Source organism: Mastigoproctus giganteus, chromosome 8 (assembly GCF_048544385.1).
Source record: "Mastigoproctus giganteus isolate SK-2022 chromosome 8, ASM4854438v1, whole genome shotgun sequence".
NCBI lineage: Eukaryota > Metazoa > Arthropoda > Arachnida > Uropygi > Thelyphonidae > Mastigoproctus > Mastigoproctus giganteus.
The window spans coordinates 89,988,488-90,012,533 of record NC_143582.1 but is presented as its reverse complement, the minus strand read 5'-3'; the positions used below and the strand labels follow the sequence as shown (position 1 = coordinate 90,012,533).

At 34.9% G+C, this 24,046-nt stretch overlaps 1 protein-coding gene across 3 annotated transcripts in view; it reads left to right on the top strand.

Moving 5' to 3' along the window:
- Positions 1-24,046, top strand: part of LOC150081710 (prolyl 4-hydroxylase subunit alpha-1-like) — a 230,337-nt gene that overhangs the window by 22,478 nt on the left and 183,813 nt on the right. For all 3 annotated transcript variants that reach the window (XM_090379579.1, XM_090379578.1, XM_090379577.1), the window contains exons 2-4: positions 2,873-3,091; positions 14,509-14,660; positions 20,583-20,753. In XM_090379579.1, the coding sequence (XP_090235705.1) occupies positions 2,895-3,091; positions 14,509-14,660; positions 20,583-20,753 (520 nt within the window). In that variant the 5' untranslated portion in view covers positions 2,873-2,894. The remainder of the gene's footprint in view (positions 1-2,872; positions 3,092-14,508; positions 14,661-20,582; positions 20,754-24,046) is intronic.

The window sequence follows — 24,046 nt, the reverse complement described above, 5'->3', positions numbered from 1 at the left end:
CTCGGCATGGTCTGTGCTTGTTTAATCAAGTGATTTAATTGATTTACTTTAAATCATTTAAATCACTGCCTCGATAGCATCAGCAAGAATATTTGCTGATGCTATCGTGGCAGTGATAGGTGGTTTGGAATACTGCTAGCTTGTGGGGATATACTGACTAATAGATTAACCAGTGCAACAGTCAGAGGTGAAGGTGATTCTTGCCTGGCATTCTATTGGAAAATGCAGCAGCCTGGAAACAATATGTCATTGATTTTAGGCCTTGCTGTATGTCATCATGGAACAAATAAATACATGGGCTGTGTAAACATAACTAAGAGTAAGAACATGTGCATGTCTACTTCATGTACATTAATGCCAGCATCATTATAAATAAACTTGACCAATTTGAAGTACTGATTAAGTCATCAAATGTAGATATTGTAAGGTTAGCAGAGACATGGTGTCACTCTGACATAAGTGATGCTGCATTTGAATACGGAGTGTATGATGTATACAGGAATAACAGACAGGAAAGGAAAGGTTATGTAACAGTTTCAGTTTGGTGACCAGCAGAAAAGTTTAACAAAGCATGTCCATTTTAAGCCAAGATTTTTATCAAGTTCATTCCTCTTATATGAAATGAAGCAAAGCAGCTCCTGCAGTAATCAGTTGAACATGTATATGGAAACATACGTATTTCCTGTCAGGCTTGTCCTTGTTTTGTTCTGTTATCTCAATTAAAATTTTTCTTTTTGTAAGTGTTCCCTTTTGCATATGCTTCGAATTCTTGACGTCTTCTCAGGCCCAAGAAACTTTCTTGTGGTTTTCTGGAGAAGTGCTTAATATCACAGTTGCTGGTATTTATCATAGAGTGGGCATTTGTAATGTAGGACAGGAAGCAGAGAGTTGTGATTAATTCTTCAAATTGGGCTAGTGTTAGAAGTGGGGGCTTTCAGGAATCGGTACTGGGGTGCTGTTTTAGTGATCAGGGATGATCAAATGACAAAGAGATTCAGGGCACGGTGTCACAATTTGCAGTTGATATTAAAATTGTGAAATTGGTTAATGACCGGTCCCAATCAGTGCTCCAACAGAATAAGTTGGATAGTCATCAGGAAAGTTTAAAAAAAAAAAAAAAAAAAAAGTGGCTGCTATGTTTCTATGTTGCAGAATGCAAGGTTACACTTGGGAAATAATAATCCCTTAAAAATAACTTGTACTTTAGCAGCAGGCCCATTGAAGTATTGTTGTATCTATGTGTCATATGTTTTGTTGCCCTACCCTTTGTCATGAAATAAGTGAATATACCTAAATTACAGTTATAATTATTTATTATCAAAAATAATTATTGCATAAAAATGGACTTTGTGTACAAAAAATACACAACATAACCATAATGGGGGGGACATGTGTGTACCCTGTACGCTCGAAAGATGTCTTATTTTATGTGAAAACATCTTTGATGAAAATCAAAACCTTTTAAAATCAAACGGCTACAACCGAAGTTATAAATGATGTAGTGTTTTATGCTTATGCCTGCTACTTACTCTACTGAATCAACATTAGTGACTGAGTTAGCATCATTTAGGAAGTGACGTCATTTCCGTCTCACATTTTTGTTATCAGTCAGTTTTATTTTACTTCAGTCCGAAATATTTAGTATGAACAATATAACATTTTATGCTCTCACCTGCTACTCACTCTACTGAATCAACAGTAGTGACTGAGTTAGTGTCATTTAGGAAGTGACGTCATTTGCATAATTTCTGTCTCACGTTTTCATTACCAATCAGTTTTACTTCAGTACCAAAAAATTTAGTAGGTGCCAGAAAGATCTTTTCACATAAAAAAAACCAAATATTTATTAATTATATAAATAATTTATTTGTATATAAAAATAAAATCAGGTTTTTAATGGTAATACTATTTTAACTAAATTTAGTAAAGTTAGTTAAAAACTATTTAAAATTTAAAGATAGACTTTGGCTAATGAAAATTGTCCAATAATTCTGTGCTTATCAAGGTCATTACATATTTCATTTTCTTTATATATTATTGCTATATCTGATAACCTAACCTGAGACATGGTTGAGAGAAAATAATTTTAATTTAATTTATAAAAAAATTATGTTAAAAAGAATTCATAAAAAATCATGATATTTGGAAAAGGATAAAAGCTTCATTTGAAGTTGCTTTAATTGGTGTCAGTGGACTTTGCATTAAATTGTTGAAGTAACTTGTTGTCTTTCTTCTTTTTTTATTTTCTTTAATTGACAATTTTGAAAGCCTGACAGCTTTCTTTTATTTGGCCCAGCCAACATCCATTAAGGGATATATTATTAATAAAAACTATGTAATAGTAATAATAAGCAAGTGATTAATAACACTGAGTTTAAAATTTGGAGAATATTAATCAAGCTTGAATGGCTGTCTCAATAAATAAGAAAATAAGAACAGTAATTTCAGCAGTCATATATTAAAATAAAAATAATTAACAACAGATGCTCTTTTAAAATTAAAATGCATCTAAAACTAATTTATTTTTAAATTTCAAAATACATTTATTGACCCTTCCTATAGTATCCTCAACTGTCCAATCAAATCCTTCCTAGAATTTGTCTTTTTTGGCCAAATATTGTCATATTTGACCTTGCTGCAGCTTTTAGTAATTTGCAAATGTGCCAATAGCAATTTTTGGCACTGCACCAATAAATTCAGTCACATAAATTCAGCTCTACTTATCCTCTGTATTATGTACTACATGAATTTGATTCTGTTATTTTTTTGGTTGATTCAATTCATAAAAAGTTATAAGATTTGAAGACTCCCAAATATTAGCTCCTGTGTTGGCTGCTTTTTTGAGTAATTTCCTTTATCTCTTTCATTTTAGATTCTGACAGACTAACTGAAAAATGGAGCTAAATATATTATTACAGTTTCTGTTGCTGGCATCATCATATTTATTAGTCTTTGTAATCCCTATTTTAAAATGTGAAATGTTTACTGCTGTTGTAGAACTAGAGAAGCTTCTTTATACAGAAGGAGAAATAGTAAAAACCTTAGAAAAATATCTTCAAGCAGAAGAAGAAAGACTGCAAAAAGTAAGAAAGTAAGTTTATTTTTGATAATGATTATCTGTAATGCAGTTTAACTATTAAATAATTTTGTTTTTGCTTTTTCTAGCAGGACTGGCCTTAAACTGAAATGGGACCTGGTTTAGTATTAGTATTGGCAAATGATGCAAGGTTATAAAAGCATCAGCAAAAAAAAAAAAAAAAAACCTTCCCATGTCACTTGTCCATCTCCTCTAATAATTTGTCTAATTCTTCCTTAAATTTATTCAAGCTATCCACTTCTACTGTGAAAGTGTATAATTTGAATAAATGGAAGTTTGAATCCAACAATCAGCAAATTTTCTGCTCAGCTTACTCAATCCATTCAGAGCTCATTCAGATCTCCTTGCAGGTGCCTAGTTTCTAGATGGTACAATTTGCAGAACTGGAGTCTTTCTTGGTATGATTACCCTTTAATTACCCCCCCCCCTCCACCCACACACACTAATTTCCAATCCATTCCAACAGACCCACATCATCCTTTCTAAAATGAGGATTCCAGACTTGCATGCAGTACTTAAGACATGGCCTAACCATTGTCTTATGCAGCAGAATAATTACTGCCTTATCCCTGCTGGCAGAATTCTTGTATATCATGGACAAAACCCCATGAGCTAACCTGGCAGACCATCAACTCTGCTCAAAGAACTTCACACCTGACTTGCACAATTACCCCCCCAAGTCTTTTTTTTATTCTTTACTACACTGAGTATGTTACCATATAATTGGTATCTGATTATGGGATTACTGCTATCCGTATGCAGTTCCTTGAATTTGTCAGTGTTAAAACTTCAGTTGCTACTTCTCAACCCATCTGCCTAATCTTTCTAGATCTTGTTGCAGTATTTAAGCTTGGTTACTGTCATTAACCACCCTGCCAATCATATTATCTAAAAAATTAGACATTAGGACTGATATTCCTTCAATAATATCGTTAATGATTATAGAAAAATAATAATGAGCCATTATTCTAAATGTGATCTCACCACTGTCTTATTTTAAGGGACAATGACATCTTTTTCTATACTTCAAAAGACCTGTACAACCAGTTCTGCTATAATGCGAGTATAATGCGATTTCGTCTGCGAGTAACACCAGGTTAATGCAAAACCCGTTAGCGAGCTACTATAGTTCCCATTTACTGTAGTTTTATTGGTTGGAGACACTGTTGCCTTTTGTTATATTCACAAGATAACACTTGATATTGTAGGCCGACTCGTGTTTTCAGAAGCTCATATTTTTCTGTGTAAACAGAAATTTTGTGAAGCGGAATAACGTGAGCAGAGGAGCACATTTCTGGAGGTAATTACCACAAAACAATAAAAACAATTTGCAGTTCCTGGTTTATTGGACTTTTCTGTTAATGCAATCTAATTATAAATGGATAGTAAACTCACTCTTACTGCATTTGCAATAATACTGATACCTGAAATTCTGTGGGCTTTTACGTTATTATAATGAAATGTGTTTCCCCTCTTTGAAATCTTCAATCATATAAAAAACAAAATAAATTTTCAGAATCTTCTCTTTGTAAACTTGTCTCACTTGTGCAATTTGTGCATCCAGTGTTCATTGTTATTGATTGCTTATTTTTATTATTTTTTTTTTTACTGTTTTAAATTTTACAATCCAAAAAAAAATGTCAGTTAACAGAAATATCAATCAAGCAAACTTCATATTTTTTCAAGGTTGTGCTATATTTACTGTAATATTTATTTATTTATTAGAAGTTTAAAATGTTTAAACCCAATAAAATGTTAGCAATTTTATTGGGTTTCTAATTTGTTTTAGTGTTTTACTTACCAGACTGAACTTTTTTTTTTTTTTTTTTGAGTGCTCTGCCCCATCCCTATTTTTCCAGCAAGCCCTATTGATTTTAATGCGCGAAACACCATAATATGGAGATTTTTAGGAACACATGTACTGCGTTATAGCAGAACTGACTGTATGTCATAGACAGCACACCATATGCCTTCCTAGCCACCTGTTTACATTGCATTATATAAATCATATATGATGCAATGTATCATGTCATTGTGGTAGTCCTGCATTGTATCTTAAAGTCTTCTTCATCTTGAACCACTTTTTAACTCCTGTTATATGTAAAATGATGGTCACAGAGAGTGGAGTTTTCTTGCATGTCAACCATCTTTGTCAGTATGTTGGCTGCTGATCAAGACTTTATTTCCACTATTGCTGGTTGAATGGTAAAATATGGATGCATGGCTGTGACCTGGTAATGCATGCTCATTCCTCTCAGTGGAAGACACTATCTTTTCCAAGGCCTAAAAAAAAAGCAAGATAATCTTGATCAACTGTGAAGATCATGCTTATTGTATTTTTTTGATTCCTAGGGAGAGTCATGTGACACTCATTATGAATTTAATATTAGTAGTGGCAGATGATATAAGCATATATACAGCATCAGCAAAAAAAAAAAACAAAAAAAAAATCCTCATCTTTGTCCAGCCCCCTAATAATTTTTAATATGATGCAAGCACACTCAGCACTTTCCAGTTAAGAATTTCTTGTGAAGCACTTCATCAGTGCAGTCTCTCCATCAGTGTTGTTTCCCTCAAGCTTAAAACCCACCTTAAAGTCACAGATTTGAAAGAATTGAGAAAATTATTCAGAATGTGATATAGGAACTATTAGCACTCCTAAAAGAAGCCTGTTGGGAATATTTCCAGAAATTGCAGAAGCATTGCAATTGGTATATATTATATATATACTGTCGAGGAGGCTACTTTCTCAGCAGTCCATCTGAGTTGTCAATAAGCTTCATTTCCCAAATATTAGTTGCTTCCTGAATTTTTTGATTACACTTTATACATGATTGATCGTTATTGATTTCCTCTGCCACCACCAATTACACGCACCCTCTGTTTACCGAGAATGCAAGGAGAAGCTGCGGTACCGGGAAACACATTTCACCGCTAAAAGTTTCCGAAGTTTCCCGTGGTTCTTGTGTTTGCTTTCTTTACCTTTGCCCATGTTACATTTTCCAGAATTCTTATTTTTTTATTTTATTTTATTTTTTTATGAAAACCCCAAACACGAAAGGTATCAAAACCTATAGTACTTAGTACCGTGCATGGGTTGGAGGAGAAGTATGGGGGGAGGGGGGGGATGCCGGAAACTTTGCTCTAGAGACTAAACATTGGTTTCACCACTTCAAGCCTCCAATAAGCAAAGTGGTGGTATTTCACCGGTTGATGAAAGTCATCTACCACCTACGTTATCCTTTTTTGCCATCTTGCTGAAAGACAATGTAAATTATTCTGTGCAGTGTGGCAAATTAATCATTTGTCACACCTAATTTTTTTTTTTCTCTTAAGGGGGAAAAAAAAAAATAGATGGTAAATACTACACAAAAATGTTTCACGTGTTTCCTACATTTCATGCAATGTGGACTGTCACATCTAATAGCCAATTCAGTAATTAACAATGTTGCCCAATTCATCAATGAAAATAAGTATTTTTTTTCAAATTTTTTACAATTTTTTGTAAAAAATTGTAAAACAATTTTACAATTCTGAATTTAATGAAGAAACCATATTTTATTTTTTTTTTTTGGGAAGACAAAACAAAACTGCTACGATGGTGAGATAAAGAGGTCAAAATTAGTCAAAAAGATGTTTCACTTTTCTGCTGTAAATCTGGCAGTTGGTAGGTCTGCATTTCTAAGAAAATTTCATGTTAATTGGTAGTCTTCTCCCATTGTTTTATTGGGTCTAGTCATATCCCTCTAAGGCACCTTAGTTAGCCAGTAATCTGAAGCCTTTTCTTATATGGGCACCTTTTGCCAATCTTACCCAATGTTGAATATTTCAAGCTCAATGTTTCTTTCTTTTTTTTTTTTTTTTTTTTTTGTTTTCGGTGTGACCACTGCATTACACAGTATTCCAGATGCATTTTCATAAATGCCTCACACATTGGAATTCTGACATCTCTATAAGCAAATGTTCTATAAATTATCAGCGAGATGAGATGGGCACTTCTTTTCATCGTCTGAACTGCACTGCACAGAGAACCCATGTCTATCTCGATTATAATTTCCACATCCACTCTTCCTCTACTGTTTTTAATTCAATACCACCTAATGAATAATTAGGTGGTATTTATCTGACAAAAAATTGTTACTTATCTGACAATTACTGCAGCTTATCTAAGCAACCCAAAGGAGTGCTTGCCTGGAGATGGTGGAAATAACCATCTCAATATTTTCACCATCTGCAAATTTTAACATCCTACATTGTTTAATCATTAAGAGAAAAAAAAAGAGAAACAGTGGTTCCAACACAACTCTGCATGATGTCTTGCATTGCAACTACCTATTTGGTTGCGATCTCTTGCTGACTCCTGGCCTCCAAGAACAAAGTATTATGATGACAAATGTTTCTCAGAAGTGGGATTTCTTGACCTCCTTCTGTGCCAATCTGATTTTCAGGGGATTTGGATCATGGGGGAAGACCTTTCTATACCCATTCCAAGCCTGGTTTCCTGAGGTGTGATCTTCTATTGACTCCCGGGTTTTCCAGGAATGGAATTTGATAAGGGAAACCTTTCACCCTCTATCCCTTCTTTTAGCACTTTTCTTTTCAACATCTGCTTTGGTCAGTCTTTCTTGCTGTACTCTTTTGTCAGCCAGTGGGAAACTTTTCCTATTTGAGGTTTCTTCTTCATGGCTGATGGACTGCAGCTTGAGAGCAGAGATGGGAACCAGATGGCTGGTTTCCTGGTGATTGCTGCAGACTGATTGAAAAGTGCAGGAATCCCTCAATTAGCTTGATTAATTGGTTCCACGAAAATGGCACACTATGGGAAATCACGCTAATCGAAGTTAATAATCAATACAACATAGCCTAATTTATTCCAAGACCTACAATATATCAATCAATATTTTTAAAAATACGTTTTTTTATGGCAGTTTAATGTACGGTAGTATAAAAGCAAAGGATAATTATAAATATTTGCAGTACAGTAATCAAAAGTTTATTGAAATTAAAAAAATTACAGTATATAAAATTCACTATTTCTTTGTAAAATATTTCAAAAGACTGGTTTGCACAGACTTTTCTTTCTTCCTTTCATCATAAATTTGCTTGTATGGATACATATCTTTTTCAATGTTCCTGCAAATTTGCATACTGCGTTCGATATCTGGGTCTGCATTGATGATTAGTTGTTTCAAATTTTCAGCTGCGCGAAATGTTCCTTCAAGTTCTTTTAATGTCAACTTATTTTCTTGAACATTTTCTTCCTTGTAAATTTCTGATTTGTCATATGCTCGTTGTTCATTAATATTAAGGATGTCAGAATCAATGAATTTTTCTGAATGTGATTTCAGCAGTTCGCGAACATCACTGTTGTCTATTTCATCAAAGCCTAGATCTCTTCCAATATTTGCTTTCATCAATAACAGTGTTAACATGAGTGAAACTACAGAAATAATTTGCGCAATGTCGCAAAATATGCTTCCAAACTGCTCTCATATTGTTGGATGTTACTTCAGACCATGACTCATGAATATGTCTATTGCTTTCCTGATGTAATTTTTTTTACAGTTGTTGCTTCGGTTGCTTGCGCAAATGTGCTGCATAAATAATAGGCCTTAAAAGTAGCGATTATGCCTTGATCCAGAAGGCTTTAAAGACTTGTCATATTTGGAGGTAAAAAAAAAATAGCTTTCACGTTTTTACATAAATCAGAAAGTGCTGGTGGGTGGCCCGGGGCATTGTCTAAAATGAATAAAATTTTTAATGCAAGATTATTTTCTTCACAGTACGCCTTAACTTTCGGACAAAAATAGCTAGTGAACCACTCTTCAAATAAAGCTTTCATGACCCAAGCTTTTTTATTAGAGTGCCAAACAACAGGTAGGTTTGCTTTATTAAAACCTTTACTGAAAGATCTGGGAGTTTCATTTCTGTAGATAACCTGGTTTTAATTTCAAATCGCCTTCTGCACTGCCTCCCAATAAAAGTGTTATTCTATTTTTGGAAATTTTATAGCCTGGTTGACCTTTTCTTTTTTTGCTAGAAAGGTTTTTTTTCGCATTCGTTTCCAAAAAGGCCTGTTTCATCAACATTAAATATTTGTTGATCTGTGTAGCTGCCATCATCAACAATTTTCTTTAAAATTTCGTGACATTTCATGTCTGCAACTTTATCTGCACTTGCAACTTCTCCAGGCAATGCAACATTATGCAGTCCTGTTCTTTTCTTAAAATGTTCAAACCATCCTTTACTTCCTTTGCCACCTCCTTTAATATAACTGGATAGATTCCATCCATGCCAGGTGCCTTTCTTGTGTTTATCTTTAACAATTTCTCCTCCACTTTACTCTCAGTTAATACAAGATAATCTAGCTTACTGCCAGAGTTGAATACACCTCTGGCATTCCCCTCCCTGAATAACTCCTCATGTGTGAATGTCGATGCAAAATATTCATTCAGTTTAGCATCAGCATTAGCATTAGTAGAGGCATATGATGCAAGAAAGCAAGCTTATTCAGCATCAGCCAAAAAAAAAAAAAAAACACACACACCACTCCCATTTCACCCCTCCGTTCGTTCGAAATACCTGTCCAGTTGAGCCTTAAATTTGTTTAGGCTATCAACTTCAACAACAAGTGACGAAAGTCGGTTCCACCAACCAACCACCCGCTGGCCAAAGGCAAATTTCCGCACATCTGTCCGACATCCGTCCTTCCTCAATTTGAATTTATGCCCTCTGAGGTGATTATTTTGAGCAAGATGAAGACTCCCATTGGCATTGAGCATGCTCAAACCATTCAAAGCCTTATACACCTCTATCAGATCACCTCGCCGGTGCCTAGTCTCCAGACTCTGTAATTTGCAAAACTTAAGCCTTTCTTCGTAAGAGCAACCCTTTGTTCCATTCACTAATCTTGTTGCCCTTCTCTGTACCCGTTCCAGCAGCTCTACATCCTTCTTGAAATGAGGCCTCCAGACCTGTATACAGTACTCAAGATGTGGCCTGACCATTGCCTTATACAAGGAGACAATCACCTCCTTATCCCTGCTAGACAAATTCCTGTATATCATTGACAAGACACCATGAGCTACTCTTGCAGCTCGTCTGCACTGCTCAGAGAACTTCATATCTGCCTGCACAATTACCCCCAGGTCCTTTTCATTCTCCACCACTGTCAGTGTAGTACTGCAGAGTTGATATGTTGCTCTGGGGTTACTGTTTCCCATATGTAGTACTTTACATTTGTCAATGTTAAACTTCATTTGCCACCTCTCAGCCCATCTGTTCAACCTTTCCAGATCCTGTTGCAGCAGCATAGCGTCAGTAGTACAACCCTGCCAACCTTTGTATCATCTGCAAACTTGGACATTAAACTTGATATACCATCATCAATATCATTCATAAACACCGAAAACAACCTTTATTAGCTACCTGAGCAGGATCATCAACAGTTGAACCATCGATATCAAGTGGACCAATCTGATTCATCCCCTTCCTTATAGAGTTTACATAAGTAACGAACTCTTTGCTGTTTTTCTTTGCATTTGCCAAAGATTTCTCGTAATCTGCCTTTGCCTGCCTAACCTCCTTTGTAACTTGGTTACAGACCAGCTTATATCTATCATAGGCTTCTGTGTCACATGTTAATTTATGTGTCCCATGCATTTTTCTTCTCTGTCACATGTCTAATTAGTTCATCTGACATCCATTTAGGCCTAAATCTTGAACAATATTTCTTTGTTGGTATAAAAAGCCTAGTGGCTTTCAAGATTAATTCTTTGAATGCTTCCCATTTTGAATTTGCTGTTGGTAACATCATCAGTTGGTTCCACTGTATAGAATTGACTACGGTGGTCTGAGACACCACCGTAGTCACCTTTATGAAAGCAAAAACCCTTCCCTTTATCCTTGATGGTAGTTACCTCTTTGAGTAAATCCCACTTCAGCACACTGTAATCACTGCCACCTAGTGGTTCCTTTATCTGCTGATTCTTGATGCATGAAGAATCACTACTGATAATCAGATTAAGAGTATTACTCCCTCTAGTTGCCTCCCGAACATGCTGCTGTAGAAAACAATCATCCAATAAATCCACAAAAGCCTTGCTAATGTGTGAGTGACCAACCCAAAATTCCAGTCAATATCCGGGAAATTAAAATCCTCCATTATAAGACACTCTAATTTACTGGCTCTCTCTATTTCTTGCACAATTGCTCATTATACTCATCAGATTCATTAGGCCTATAACACACACCTACTCTCATTTTTCCTTTCCCAGTGCTTATGTCACACTAAACAGACTCAACATTTCATTGTCCACCAACATCAATTGGATGCACTTTTTTAGATTTTGTGTTTCTTAACTAACAGCATAACCCCTCCTCCCCTCCTGTCCTGTCCATCCTTTCTGTACACATTGTACTCCCCAAATTCCAGTTCTGCACTTCTTATGTCTGTGTGACACCATGTCTCTGATATCCCAACAATATTTGCCTTTGATGTCTTGACTAGCACTTCAAGCTCATTGAATCTAGATGATTATTGCATTCTTAAACACTAACTCCATGATTTTTTCCCTACAACTTAAGTCACACTGAATGGACTGTAGAGCTCCACTTTACTCTTAAAATCACTTTTATGGATTGGTGATATGCAAGCACTTCTCCAATTCAAAATACATCTCCCCTGAGTCCACAGTGATTCACATATTTAAATGATACAATACATTCTGTCATCACCTTGCTTAAAATTATTAAGTATATGCCAACTCCAAGGGCCTGCCTTACCTTTAGGCTTGAAAGTGTTTATTAGAAAGAATCTTCAATAATTTCAATATCACTAATTTCATATTGCTCAGCTTCATTAGCACAATTTATCCTTTCAGTGAAGAGTTTATTTAATAGATCCCTTTTTTAAGCTTGATTGTAATTTATTTTGCTATACTTACTACTACTTTTTATCAAATTTCAATAGTCTATAACACTTCCTTTAACCTCATACTTTCCATTCTTTCATAATCATATACCTGATTATTTGAACCATCTGTAATAAATTCCATTCATTATCAAAGAATAATTTTAGCCCTTTGATGACTCTCTCTCTATGGAAACAGTATCTGTTAATAAGTGAATTTAATATTGTATTTTAGGTAAAGTGGCCATTACAACTTCATTTACTCTTATATGGAAAGGAAGGATGGTTTATGTGCTTTTGTTTTAGTCATGGGGAATAAAAAAAATTAAATTATATTAATGCAAATAAATATACTAAAAAAACATGCACAAATATTAAGGTGCTTATTGAAACAGTTACAAGATAAATAAATATGACAAGGGAACTTTCCAAAAAAAATTGAGTAACTTTACATAAAATTGACAAAATTAAAATGAAAAATTACAGTTTACAATAATAAATTTGGGTTGTAAATTACAATTATGATTAAATAAAGACATTTAAATACAGAAAAACCTAATTTGTAAGTTAATACAAGATACATTACAAAAGTGCAATAATATAAAGATATATTAAAAAAATGTACCGGAAGCCAGAAAATGGTTATCAGTGCTGTAACATCAAACAAAGGTGGATGTTGCATTGCTAACTACTTATCCCAATATTCACTGGAATAAGTGCAATAAGGACCAAATTAAAAGCTAGGTATTTACCTTCAACAACAGCAACCTATTAGCATTAGTAGAGGCATTTGATGCAAGAAAGCAAGCTTATGCAGCATCAGCCAAAAAAAAAAAAAAAAACCCACTTCCACTTCACCCTTCCGTTCGTTCGAAATACCTGTCCAGCTGAGCCTTAAATTTATTTAGACTATCAACTTCCATGACAAGGGATGGAAGTCTGTTCCACCAACCAACTACCCGCTGGCTAAAGGCAAATTTCCGCACGTCTATCCTACATCTGTCTTTCCTCAATTTGAATTTATGCCCTCTCAGGTGATTATTCTGAGCAAGAGGAAGAATCCCATCAGCATTGAGCATGCTCAAACCATTCAATGCTTTATACACCTCTATCAGATCACCTTGCTAGTGGCGCCTCCGTGGCCAGGTGGGAAGGAGCGACAATGCATAGCACACGCTTCTTGATTAGACCGGGGTTCAAGCCCGTGAATCGAAATCCACCAAATACAGAGGATACGGAAAGGTCAGGGAATGACCACCGCATATTCTCGGAGCAATATGGCCTTAGTTGCTAATGCTCCTAAAAAAAACCAAAACAACAACAACCTTGCTAGTGCCTAGTCTCCAGACACTGTAATTTGCAAAACTTAAGCCTTTCTTCCTAAGAGTATCCCATTGTTCCATTCATTAATCTTGTTGCCCTTCTCTGTACTCATTCCAGCAGCTCTACATCCTTCTTGAAATGAGGCCTCCAGATCTGTATATAGTACTCTAGGTGTGGCCTGATCATTGCCTTATACAAGGGAATAATCACCTCCTTATCCCTGCTAGAAAAATTGCTGTATATCATTGACAAGACACCATGAGCTACTCTTGCAGCCCGTCTCCACTGCTCAGAGAACTTCATATCTGCCTGCACAATTACTCCCTGGGTCCTTTTCGTTCTCTACCACTGTCAGTGTAGTACCACAGAGTTGATACGTTGCTCTGGGGTTGCTGTTTACCTATGTAGCACTTTACATTTGTCAATTTTATTTTACTCTGTGAGTTGTTCATTACTAGATTAAGTTGTGACCCTGTGAAGTTGAGATAATGCTTACAGCTTAGAAATATTAAAGGTCATCTGGATCATTACCCATACAAGGAATTAAACAAGAGAAATTTATTTTAGTATTATTTTTTTTTTTTCTGTTATTCAGCAAAAGCATGGGCTAACTTTGCACTGTATGGCTAATACTATTTGTGTTTTACCCTTTTCCTATTGTGTTGAGATTTCTTGTTAATGTGTATATCCCTGTTGTTAGTCCCCCCCCCCCTTATATCCTGTTTCCTTGTATTATCCAGTTTGTTTTCTGTCAAACATGCACACCAAAATATAATTTGCAGGAAAAAAAAGTGAGCCAAAGCTATTAGATGCCAATGAAAGCAGAAAATATGATCCTTCTCCCAGAAAAATTGAAAAATAATTTTAAAAAAAGAAGTGTGTGTTAGACGCTATGTAAGCGACAGAAGGTTTAAATAAATTTTGTTGAATATAGTGGTTTTTTTTGTTTTTTTTTTCATTTCTGTAAATGATAAACAATTATATTCATAAGTTCTGCAAATGTGAAATGTTTAATAAGTGATAAGAAGATCAGAAATGTGGCATAATTATTTAATGATATTGTATTGTAATGTATATTCCTTATTATAGGTTGGCATTTTTGTTTTGTTGAATGATTTTTATGATATACTTCCCATTTAGTTTTTGTTGCGATGATATGAATTTTTGTAATTTTTAGATTGAGAGAAGAATATGGAGCACTTTACAATACGGCTAGTAAAGATGTACAGACATTTTTAGCCAATCCTGTCAATGCTTATTTGTTGGTCAAAAGACTTACTGCAGATTGGAAGATGGCCGAAAATCTTATACTTGGGAGTGAGGGGAAAGGTAAATTGTAATTATATGTACCAAGATAATTACAACTTAAAAAGTTTAGTTCATACTGAATATTTCTTTTATTTATTTATATTGTAATGTTATTACACGACATTATATTTTAATGTTAACACCATCCTCATTATTAGTATTAATAGTGGCAAATGATGCAAGAAAACAAGCTTATGCGACATCAGAACAAAAAAAAAACTTTCCACGTCACCTGTCCCTCCCTTCCAATAGTTTGTCTAATTCGTTGAATTTATTCAAACTATCCACTTCCACACGTCTGTTCTGTATCCATCCTTCTCAGTTTGTATTTATACCCCTCATGTGCATAGTCTGAGTAAGGGAAGAATCCTATTAGCATTGAATTTGCTCAATCCATTCAAAGCCTTAAACACCTTAATCAGATTATCTTGCAGGTGTCTATCCTCCAGACACTGCAATTTGTAGAATCAAAGCCTTTCTTGGTAAGAGCATCCTTTTGTTCCCTTCAACAATAAGCTACACTCTAAATGGAGAGTTGCTACTTGATGCTATGGGTGGAGAAACAGCATTTTCAGATATTCTTGTTGATGAAGGTTAGTTTTCATTTGAAATTTGCATGGATAAAGTATATAGTTAATGCAAATAAGTGTTTAGTTTGTGGTGTGTTATTTTAACACCACATCACTTTTTACATTGATCAGCCACATATTTAAATATATATTTATTTTCTACTTTCTATTTTCTATATTGGATGATTGTTTTCTACATCAGCATGTTCGGGAGGCAACTAGAGGGAGTAATGCTCTTGATTTGATTATCAGTAGTGATTCTTCATGCATTAAGAATCTGCAGATAAATGAACCACTAGGTGGCAGTGATCACAGTGTGCTGAAGTGGGATTTACTCAAAGAGGTAACTACCATTAGGGATAAAGGGGAGGGTTATCGCTTTCGTAAAGGCGACTACGATGGACTGAGACAGTATTTAAATTCTATACATTGGGACCAACTAATGATGTTACCAACAGCAAATTCAAAATGGGAAGCATTCAAAGAACTTATCTTGGAAGCTACTAGGCTTTACATACCAACTAAAAAATATTGTTCAAGGTTTAGGTCTAAGTGGATGTCAGATGAACTAATGAGACATATGGCAGAGAAGAAAAATGCATGGGATACATACAAATTAACACGTGACACAGAAGCCTATGATACAAGTTGATCTGTAACCAAGTTACAAAGGAGTTTAGGCAGGCGAAGGCAGATTACGAGAAATCTTTGGCAAGGGATGCAAAGAAAAACAGCAAAGAGTTCTTTACTTATGTAAACTCTAGAAGGAAGGGGATGAATCAGATTGGTCCACTTGATATCGATGGGTCAACTGTTGATGATCCTGCTCAGGTAGCTAACAAACTAAATGAATATTTTGCATCGACATTCACACATGAGGAGTTATTCAGCGAGGGGAATGCCAGAGGTGTATTCAACTCTGGCAGTACGCTAGAGAATCTTGTAATAACTGAGAGTAAAGTGGAGGAGAAATTGTTGAAGATAAATACAAGAAAGGCACCTGGGGTGGATGGAATCTATCCAGTTATATTAAAGGAGGCAGCAAAGGAAGTAAGCAAACCCTTAGCCATAATTATGAGAGTTTCCTTGGACCCAATTCACAAAGGAGGATCAAAGGGCGACACAAGTAATTATAGACCTGTTAGTTTAACTTCTGTTCCCAGAAAATTAATGGAGGTACTGGTTAAAGAAGCACTGCAGGATCATCTAGACAAGACTTCAGTTTTAGCTCGGACACAGCATGGTTTTATTAAGGGAAAGTCTTGCCTGACCAATTTGATTGGATACTATGATGTAGTCACAAAAGAACTGGATGCAGGGAATAACTTTGATATTATATACTTGGATCTTAGAAAGGAGTGCATATGTTAGAGGAAGACTGCTGCACAAATTGGAGCAGTGTGGCATTGGAGGCAAATTGCTGCTATGGATAAAGGGGTGGTTGAGGGGGAGAAGACAGAGAGTGGTAATCAATGGACACTGCTCATCGTGGACTAATGTTATTAGTGGAGTCCCTCAGGGTTCAATATTGGGTCCATTATTGTTTTCTGTATTTATAAATGATATTGATGATGGTATATCAAGCTTAATGTCCAAGTTTGCAGATGATACGAAGGTTGGTGATACATAAATTCAAATTGAGGAAAGACGGATATAGGATAGACGTGAGGAAATTTGTCTTTAACCAGCGGATGGTTGGTTGGTGGAATAGACTTCCATCCCTTGTCGTGGAAGTTGATAGCCTAAATAAGTTTAAGGCTCAGCTGGACAGGTATTTCGAACGAACAGAGGGGTGAAGTGGAAGTGGTTATTTTTTTATTTATTTTTTATTTTTATTTTTTGGCTGATGCTGCATAAGCTTGCTTTCTTGCATCAAATGCCTCTACTAATGCTAAAATGCTAATCTCATTGCCCTTCTCTACACCTGTTCCAGTAGTTTTTTAAATCCTTTCTAAAATGAGGCCTCCAGACTTGCGTGTGCTACTCAAGATGTGGCTTGACCATTGTCTTATATAATGTGATAATCACCTCCTTATCCCTGTTAGCAAAATTCCTCTATATCAATGACAAAACCCCATTCAGTTCTGGCAACTGTCCTGGCAGCCTGTCTGCACTGCTTAGAGAACTTTATATCCGACTGAACAATTACCCCAAGGTTTTTTTTTTTATTTTCCACTACCCTGATTATAGTGGAAAATAGTTGGATTTATTATTATTAATCTGGGGATTACTGCTACCTCTATGCAGTACCTTGCAATTGTAAATATTAAACTTCAATTGCCATTTCTCAGCTGATATGCCTAATTTTTATACATCTTGTTGTTGAAGAAGCATACCTTGATTGCTTTCATGAACTACCCCTCCAACTTTTATATCATCTGCAAAATTGGACATTAATCTTGTGATATACCTTCATTAATATCATTGATAAATATAGAAAACAACAGTGGTCCCAACACCGAAGATAGCAAACATTTGACTAAGTCTTGCATGGGAAATTATTGGTTGGTTATTGTATAAGCTGGAGCATATTCAGATCACAAGTTCTATAATGTGAAATCCTTAGATGTTTGCAGGGTAGGTAGCAGAAGGTTGTGATTAGCATTAGCAAAAGCACATGATGCAAGAAAGCAAGCTTATATAGCATCAGCCAAAAAAAAAAAAAAAAAAACCTTATTTCACCCATCCACTCGCTCCAAATGTTTGTCAAGTTCTGCCTTGAATCTATTTAAGCTATCAACTTCTACAACGACAGATGGAAGCTTGTTCCAGCAATCAACCACCCGCTGGCTAAAGGCAAACTTCCGCACATCTATCCTACAACCGTCTTTCCTCAATTTGAATTTATGCCCTCTCAGGCAATTATTCTAAGCAAGAGGAAGAATCCCATCTGCATTTGAGCATGCTCAAACGATTCAAGGCTTTATACATTTGAATCAGATCACCTTGCAGGTGCCTAGTCTCCAGACCTGGTAATTTGCAAAACTTGAGCCTTTCTTCATAAGAGCAACCCTTTGTTCCATTCACTAATCTTGTTGCCCTTCTCTATGCTCGTTCCAACAGCTCTACATCCTTCTTAAAATGAGGCTCCAGACCTGTATACAGTACTGAAGGTGTGGCCTGATACAAGGGGAGTACTCTTCAGATTGGGCTAACTCTTCTAGTGAAGTCTTCTTGGATCAGTACTAGGGCTACGGTTTCTGATTTTCTTAAATGACATTGATGAAGAGATAGTGGGTATGATGTCAAAATTTGCAGTTATCAAGATTCAGAAAGTAGTTAAACCTCTGATGAACATATTCTAACCAACAGACATGCATTAGGATAAGGTATGCAATTTTATAATCTCAAAATGAGCATGAAAAAATTAAATTGTTTACTTTTTTATGCCAGCCTTCTGTTTCCAATCTGTTATGAAGACAATTGTGAATAATCTATTTTTCATATTAAAAGCATAAATTTTTAATTATTTTTTTAAAATAAAACCCTCTCTGCTATACTTTAGGCATGTTTTTTCATGTTAAAATATACCCATATTTAGACATTACTGGCATGCCCATGTGCTCTGATGAATGGTCTGTCACCGAAAAATGTAAATATCTATAGCAAGTGAGCTGTGAAATGTATGAATCAAACATGATGGTAATGCACTTTTGTAATCGGATGGAAAAAGTGCCGCTAATTTTAAATTCAACATGAGATAATTAACGTGCATGGATTGGCGTAGAAAAACACTTGGTTCATTTTTTTATGGCCAAACTTCTTCAATAACCAAACAATTGATGCAGATCAATCAAAAACACAATAATTGGCATTGATGTCTCTTTATTTTGGTTTGTTTTGTTTTAAATTAGAAAAATTAGATTTTGTATAAATTAAAAAAAAAAATGGCTTTGGTATCCTTTGTCGGGGGGGCCCTCTGTCAGATGATTAATAATCAGTGCTAAGCACCTCTCCTTCAGAATGACTTGGATAAGTGTCAAAGATGGTCAAAAAAAGTGGCAGTTATGCAAAATTCATCTTGCACTTGGAAGAAACAATCCCAAAATCACTTATATGCATGGTAGGGTTGAAATAAAAACTGTATAGGAAGAAAAGGATTTTCTTCCTATACAGTTTTTATGGGTGTGAAAAGGAAATTATCAGCCCACACTTGGAATATTGTGTCCAAACATGGAGACCTACCTAAAAATTGAGCTCCTTGCAAGGATCCGAAGGTGACACGATGTTTGGTGAGATCAAAAGAAGGGGCCTCCCCATATGAAAAAACACTTTAAACTTTCAAACAACCTGTTATAAATAGGTCACAGTTATACTAGATCTAAGGGGCATATATTGAAATTATTACAAAGAGGTTTAGACTGGATTGTAGAAAGTTTTCTTTTAGCCTGTGGGTTGTTAATTACTGGAAGAAGTTACCTCTGTGAATAATTGAGACTGACAGCTTGTGGAAAATTCAAAAGTCAGCTAGATAGGTAGCTTCTGTTATTTTATTTTATTTTATTTTTTGGCTTGTGCAGAAAAGCCTGGGCTTCCTTGCACCATTTGACTAATACTAAATATGAGAATATGGTAGTAAATAGTGAATAAATAGTTAATAGTCCAAGCCTACTGATTTATACTGCTGTGGTGACCTGCTTGTCTATCAACTATAATTGATTTGGATGATGATAACTTCCAACTTCAAAAGTTAAATCCCCCCTCAAAGAAAACGAACATTATTAAATGTAAAATTTGTTATCATTGAGGATGTTCAAAAGAATGGATGTAGTTTCTGAAGTTAGTTCTGAAAAAGGACTTTCAAAAAATGACAACATTGTTGGAATGAATGTATACTTTCTTTGGGTTTGTATTTTTCAACTGGTGCTCCATGAGTACTCGTCACGTTGGGTTCCATGCTGAGGAATAAATTTTTTACATAATTTATTCAAGTATTGTTTGTTTGCAAGTATGAGTGAGATCATCATTAGTACATTTTGTGGATAATTTTTGTGTTAATATAATATTTATATATAGTAAAATTCAAAAAAAATAAGTAAAATTAGAATATTTGTTCTAGTGCTTCATGATCTACCAAAAGTTGAGAAACACTGCTTTAGGTGATTACTGAAGGGAAACAAGGTTGATTTGGATTATATAAATTCAGTTCGTGTCTGTGTTAAAAAAAAACATTCTTATTTCTTTATAATTATACCTTGTATATAGGTCCTGTTCAATGATGCAATGATTAATTGACCCATATATCCCATGTGACTATTTGCTTTTCATATGAAATTATAAATTATAATTTATTGTAAAGTGATTGTACATGGGATTTATTGTTTCATTTTAAAGTACTTTATCAAATTGTTTTTTTCCCCCACTTTTTTAATAGTTCTGATAGAAAACATTACAAAAAATAGAGATGATGTAAAGTTTCCAGATGATGAAGATCTTAATGGAGCTGCAGTAGCATTATTAAGACTTCAAGATACTTACAAACTGGATACCTCTTCCTTAGCAAGAGGTCACATTAAAGGAACCAAACCATCTCCTGAATTAACAGGTTAGTAACTAAACTATTAATTATTACTCTTCAATTACTGTTCTTATTTCTTTCAGATAATTCCAATTGTTTTCACAATCAGATTTGATTATCAAGCATTACATCATACAAAAAATAGTTGATGTGAGGTTTCCAGATGAATATCTTAATGGAGATTCAGTAGCATTATTAAGATACAAACTTAAAGATACAAACTGGAGACCTCTTCCTTAGCAAGAGGTCATGTTATAGGAACCAAACTATCTCCTGAATTAACAGGTTGGCAGCTGAAACATTAATTATTACTCTTCAATGTTTTGTCTAATAATTGAAAGGAGCCCACTGGTATTTTAAGTAAGAAAGTTTTGTTTTGCAACACTTGATAAACCAGAAAATCCATATTGGTTCAGTTAAAATCATGGAATTGGAACAGCTTGAGTGTTTGGCCAGGTCCTAATTTGCAAATATTTGGGTCCTAATTTGCAAATATCTTACTTGCTCATGAGTTTTCTTTCTTTCTTTCTTCCAACTTTTGGATACAGTCAATTTAAGTTAGAACATATGTGTATTTAAAATTACGAGCACATAAAAATTTGTTCAAGGTCCATAAATTTGTGAGCAAAATTTGTATTAGTGTAGGAAAATATGTTCACAGCTTTGATTATGATTCAAGAAAACACATGAAGTTAAACCACTAGCCTTAATGTAAAATGAAGTCATATGTTTTTGATGTTTACAAAACAAAATTACCTTAATACCTTTAGCTTGTACTTTGGTTCAGTAATTAGTCCACACAGCCACAAGTAAAATGGTTATGGGTTTAAACCAGTACACTGCCATGAAAATTGCATGACCCATTGTATACTGCAGCACCAGAAAATCCTGGTTGATGTTAAACTCTTCTGACCTTAATCATCATGAGAATCAACAGAAATTTATTATTTTTCTAGAAAGTTTCATCCTTTACAGCCTGATTTTTTTTTTTTTTTTTTTTTTTTTTTCCAACTAATTCTGATTGTTTTTACAATCAGATTTGATTATAAAGCATGATATCATTGATGTGAATGACTGAAGTCCACATCCATAAATTGGTTGCCAGAAGTCTTTGGCTGAGGTAATGATTGGTTATTATCATCATCAGGTTTGATGAAATAGCACTTAGCAAGTATTGTATGGAATGGTTTGGCTTTGAAAAAATTCAGACATATTATTATTATTGAAATCCTTTATTGCATGTTTCTATCTTTACATAGACTGTGGAGAAGAAAACATTGCAGTAGAACCCATCACAACCTGAATAATCGTAGCCAGGGGTTATGGTTAAAAACCAGATTATAAATAAGACCTGCCCATACAGGTCAGTTTTACATTTTAAATCATATAATTTGCTGGAAGTTGAGATTTATTTTAAATACGTAAGTAATAAATGCTTATAAACTTACATAGATGCAGGCAAACCTCAGAGTGAGTTCCAGTACATAAGATTTCTTAAATAGATTATACCCAGTAAACTTATCAAAAGCATGTTTTTCTTTGCATCCCTTGCCAAAGATTTCTCGTAATCTGCCTTCGCCTGCCTAACCTCCTTTGTAACTTGATTACAGATCAACTTGTATCTATCATAGGCTTCTGTGTCACATGTTAATTTGTATGTATCCCATGCATTTTTCTTCTCTGCCATATGTCTAATTAGTTCATCTTACATCCATTTAGGCCTAAATCTCGAACAATATTTCTTTCTTGGTATGAAAAGCCTAGTAGCTTCCAAGATTAATTCTTTGAATGCTTCCCATTTTGAATTTTGCTGTTGGTAACATCATCAGCTGGACCCACTGTATAGAATTTAAGTACTGTCTCAGACCATCGTAGCCGCCTTTACGAAAGCAAAAACCCTTCCCTTTATCCCTGATGGTAGTTACTTCTTTGAGTAAATCGCACTTCAGCACACTGTGGTCACTGCCACCTAGTGGTTCCTTTATTTGCAGATTCTTAATGCATGAAGAAACACTACTGATAATCAGATCAAGAGTATTACTCCCTCAAGTTGCCTCCTGAACATGCTGCTGTAGAAAACAATCATCCAATATATTCCACAAAAGCCTTGCTAGTGTGTGTGAGTGACCAACCCACAAATTTCAGTCAATATCCGGGAAATTAAAATCTCCCATTATAAGGCACTCTAATTTACTGGCCCACTCTATTTCTTTGCACAATTGCTCATTATACTCATCAGATTCATTAGGCCTATAACACATACCTACTCATTTTTCCTTTCCCAGTGCTCAGACTCAACATTGCATTGTCCACCCACATCAATTGGATGCACTTCCTTAGATTTTGTGTTTCTTAACTAACAGCATAACCCCTCTTCCCTTCCTGTCCTGGCTATCCTTTCCGTACACACTGTACTCCCCAAATTCCAGTTCTGCACTGCTTATGTCTGTGTGAAACCATGTCTCTGATATCCCAACAGCCAAGTTAACAGGAAAATCTTTATTTCTTGTTCACTGTAAGTGAAATATTAACATTTTCTCTCATCATTGAGGATCAAATTGAGTTATTATAGCACATTTTCTTCTAGAAACTTGAAAGCTGTTTCTTATGTTCCTGAATAGATTATCGAGAACACCTATTATTGAGATTTCAAAGAAAAAAAGCAATCTCCAATCACAAAATTGGATTTTTAAATTGGAGTATAATAGTCCTCCACATGACTGATTGCATTACAAAATCATCGTGACCATTGAAGTGTTAGTGACATTAATAAGGGAGTAGTGGGGAAGGTCATCAGAGTTTGCTGAATGATTTAAATAAATCTTTATTTGTCCTACCATACTAAATAAAGTGTTAAATGGTGATTGACAAATTCCCTTCATGACTGTAAATGCCATGAGATAAAAATAACACCTAAGACCGATTAACTCAGCCATAGAGTGAAAAAAGCCCATTATTAAAGTTTCTTGTGCCATCAACGGGATTCGAACTCTGCCCTTTTCTGCCTGGTGTGTGGAAAGGATGGTGGCTTTACCACTGTGCTACCCACTGTAGACATTTTAAGATAGGAACAGTTTTTTTGTGATGCGATTTCAGAGATATATATATATTAATTTAAAAATATATTAATTAATTTATTTAAAACAGATAAAATTACTAGTCAGAACAGATTAATGCCATCAGAAATGATTTGACATTACATTTGCCTGAGAATATACAAATTCAGTAGATATAGCATAAAATGGTACCTATCATGGCAGATTAAAATTCAAAAACAAAATTGGCAGTGAATATCTGCAACATACAAAGGACCCTATCAG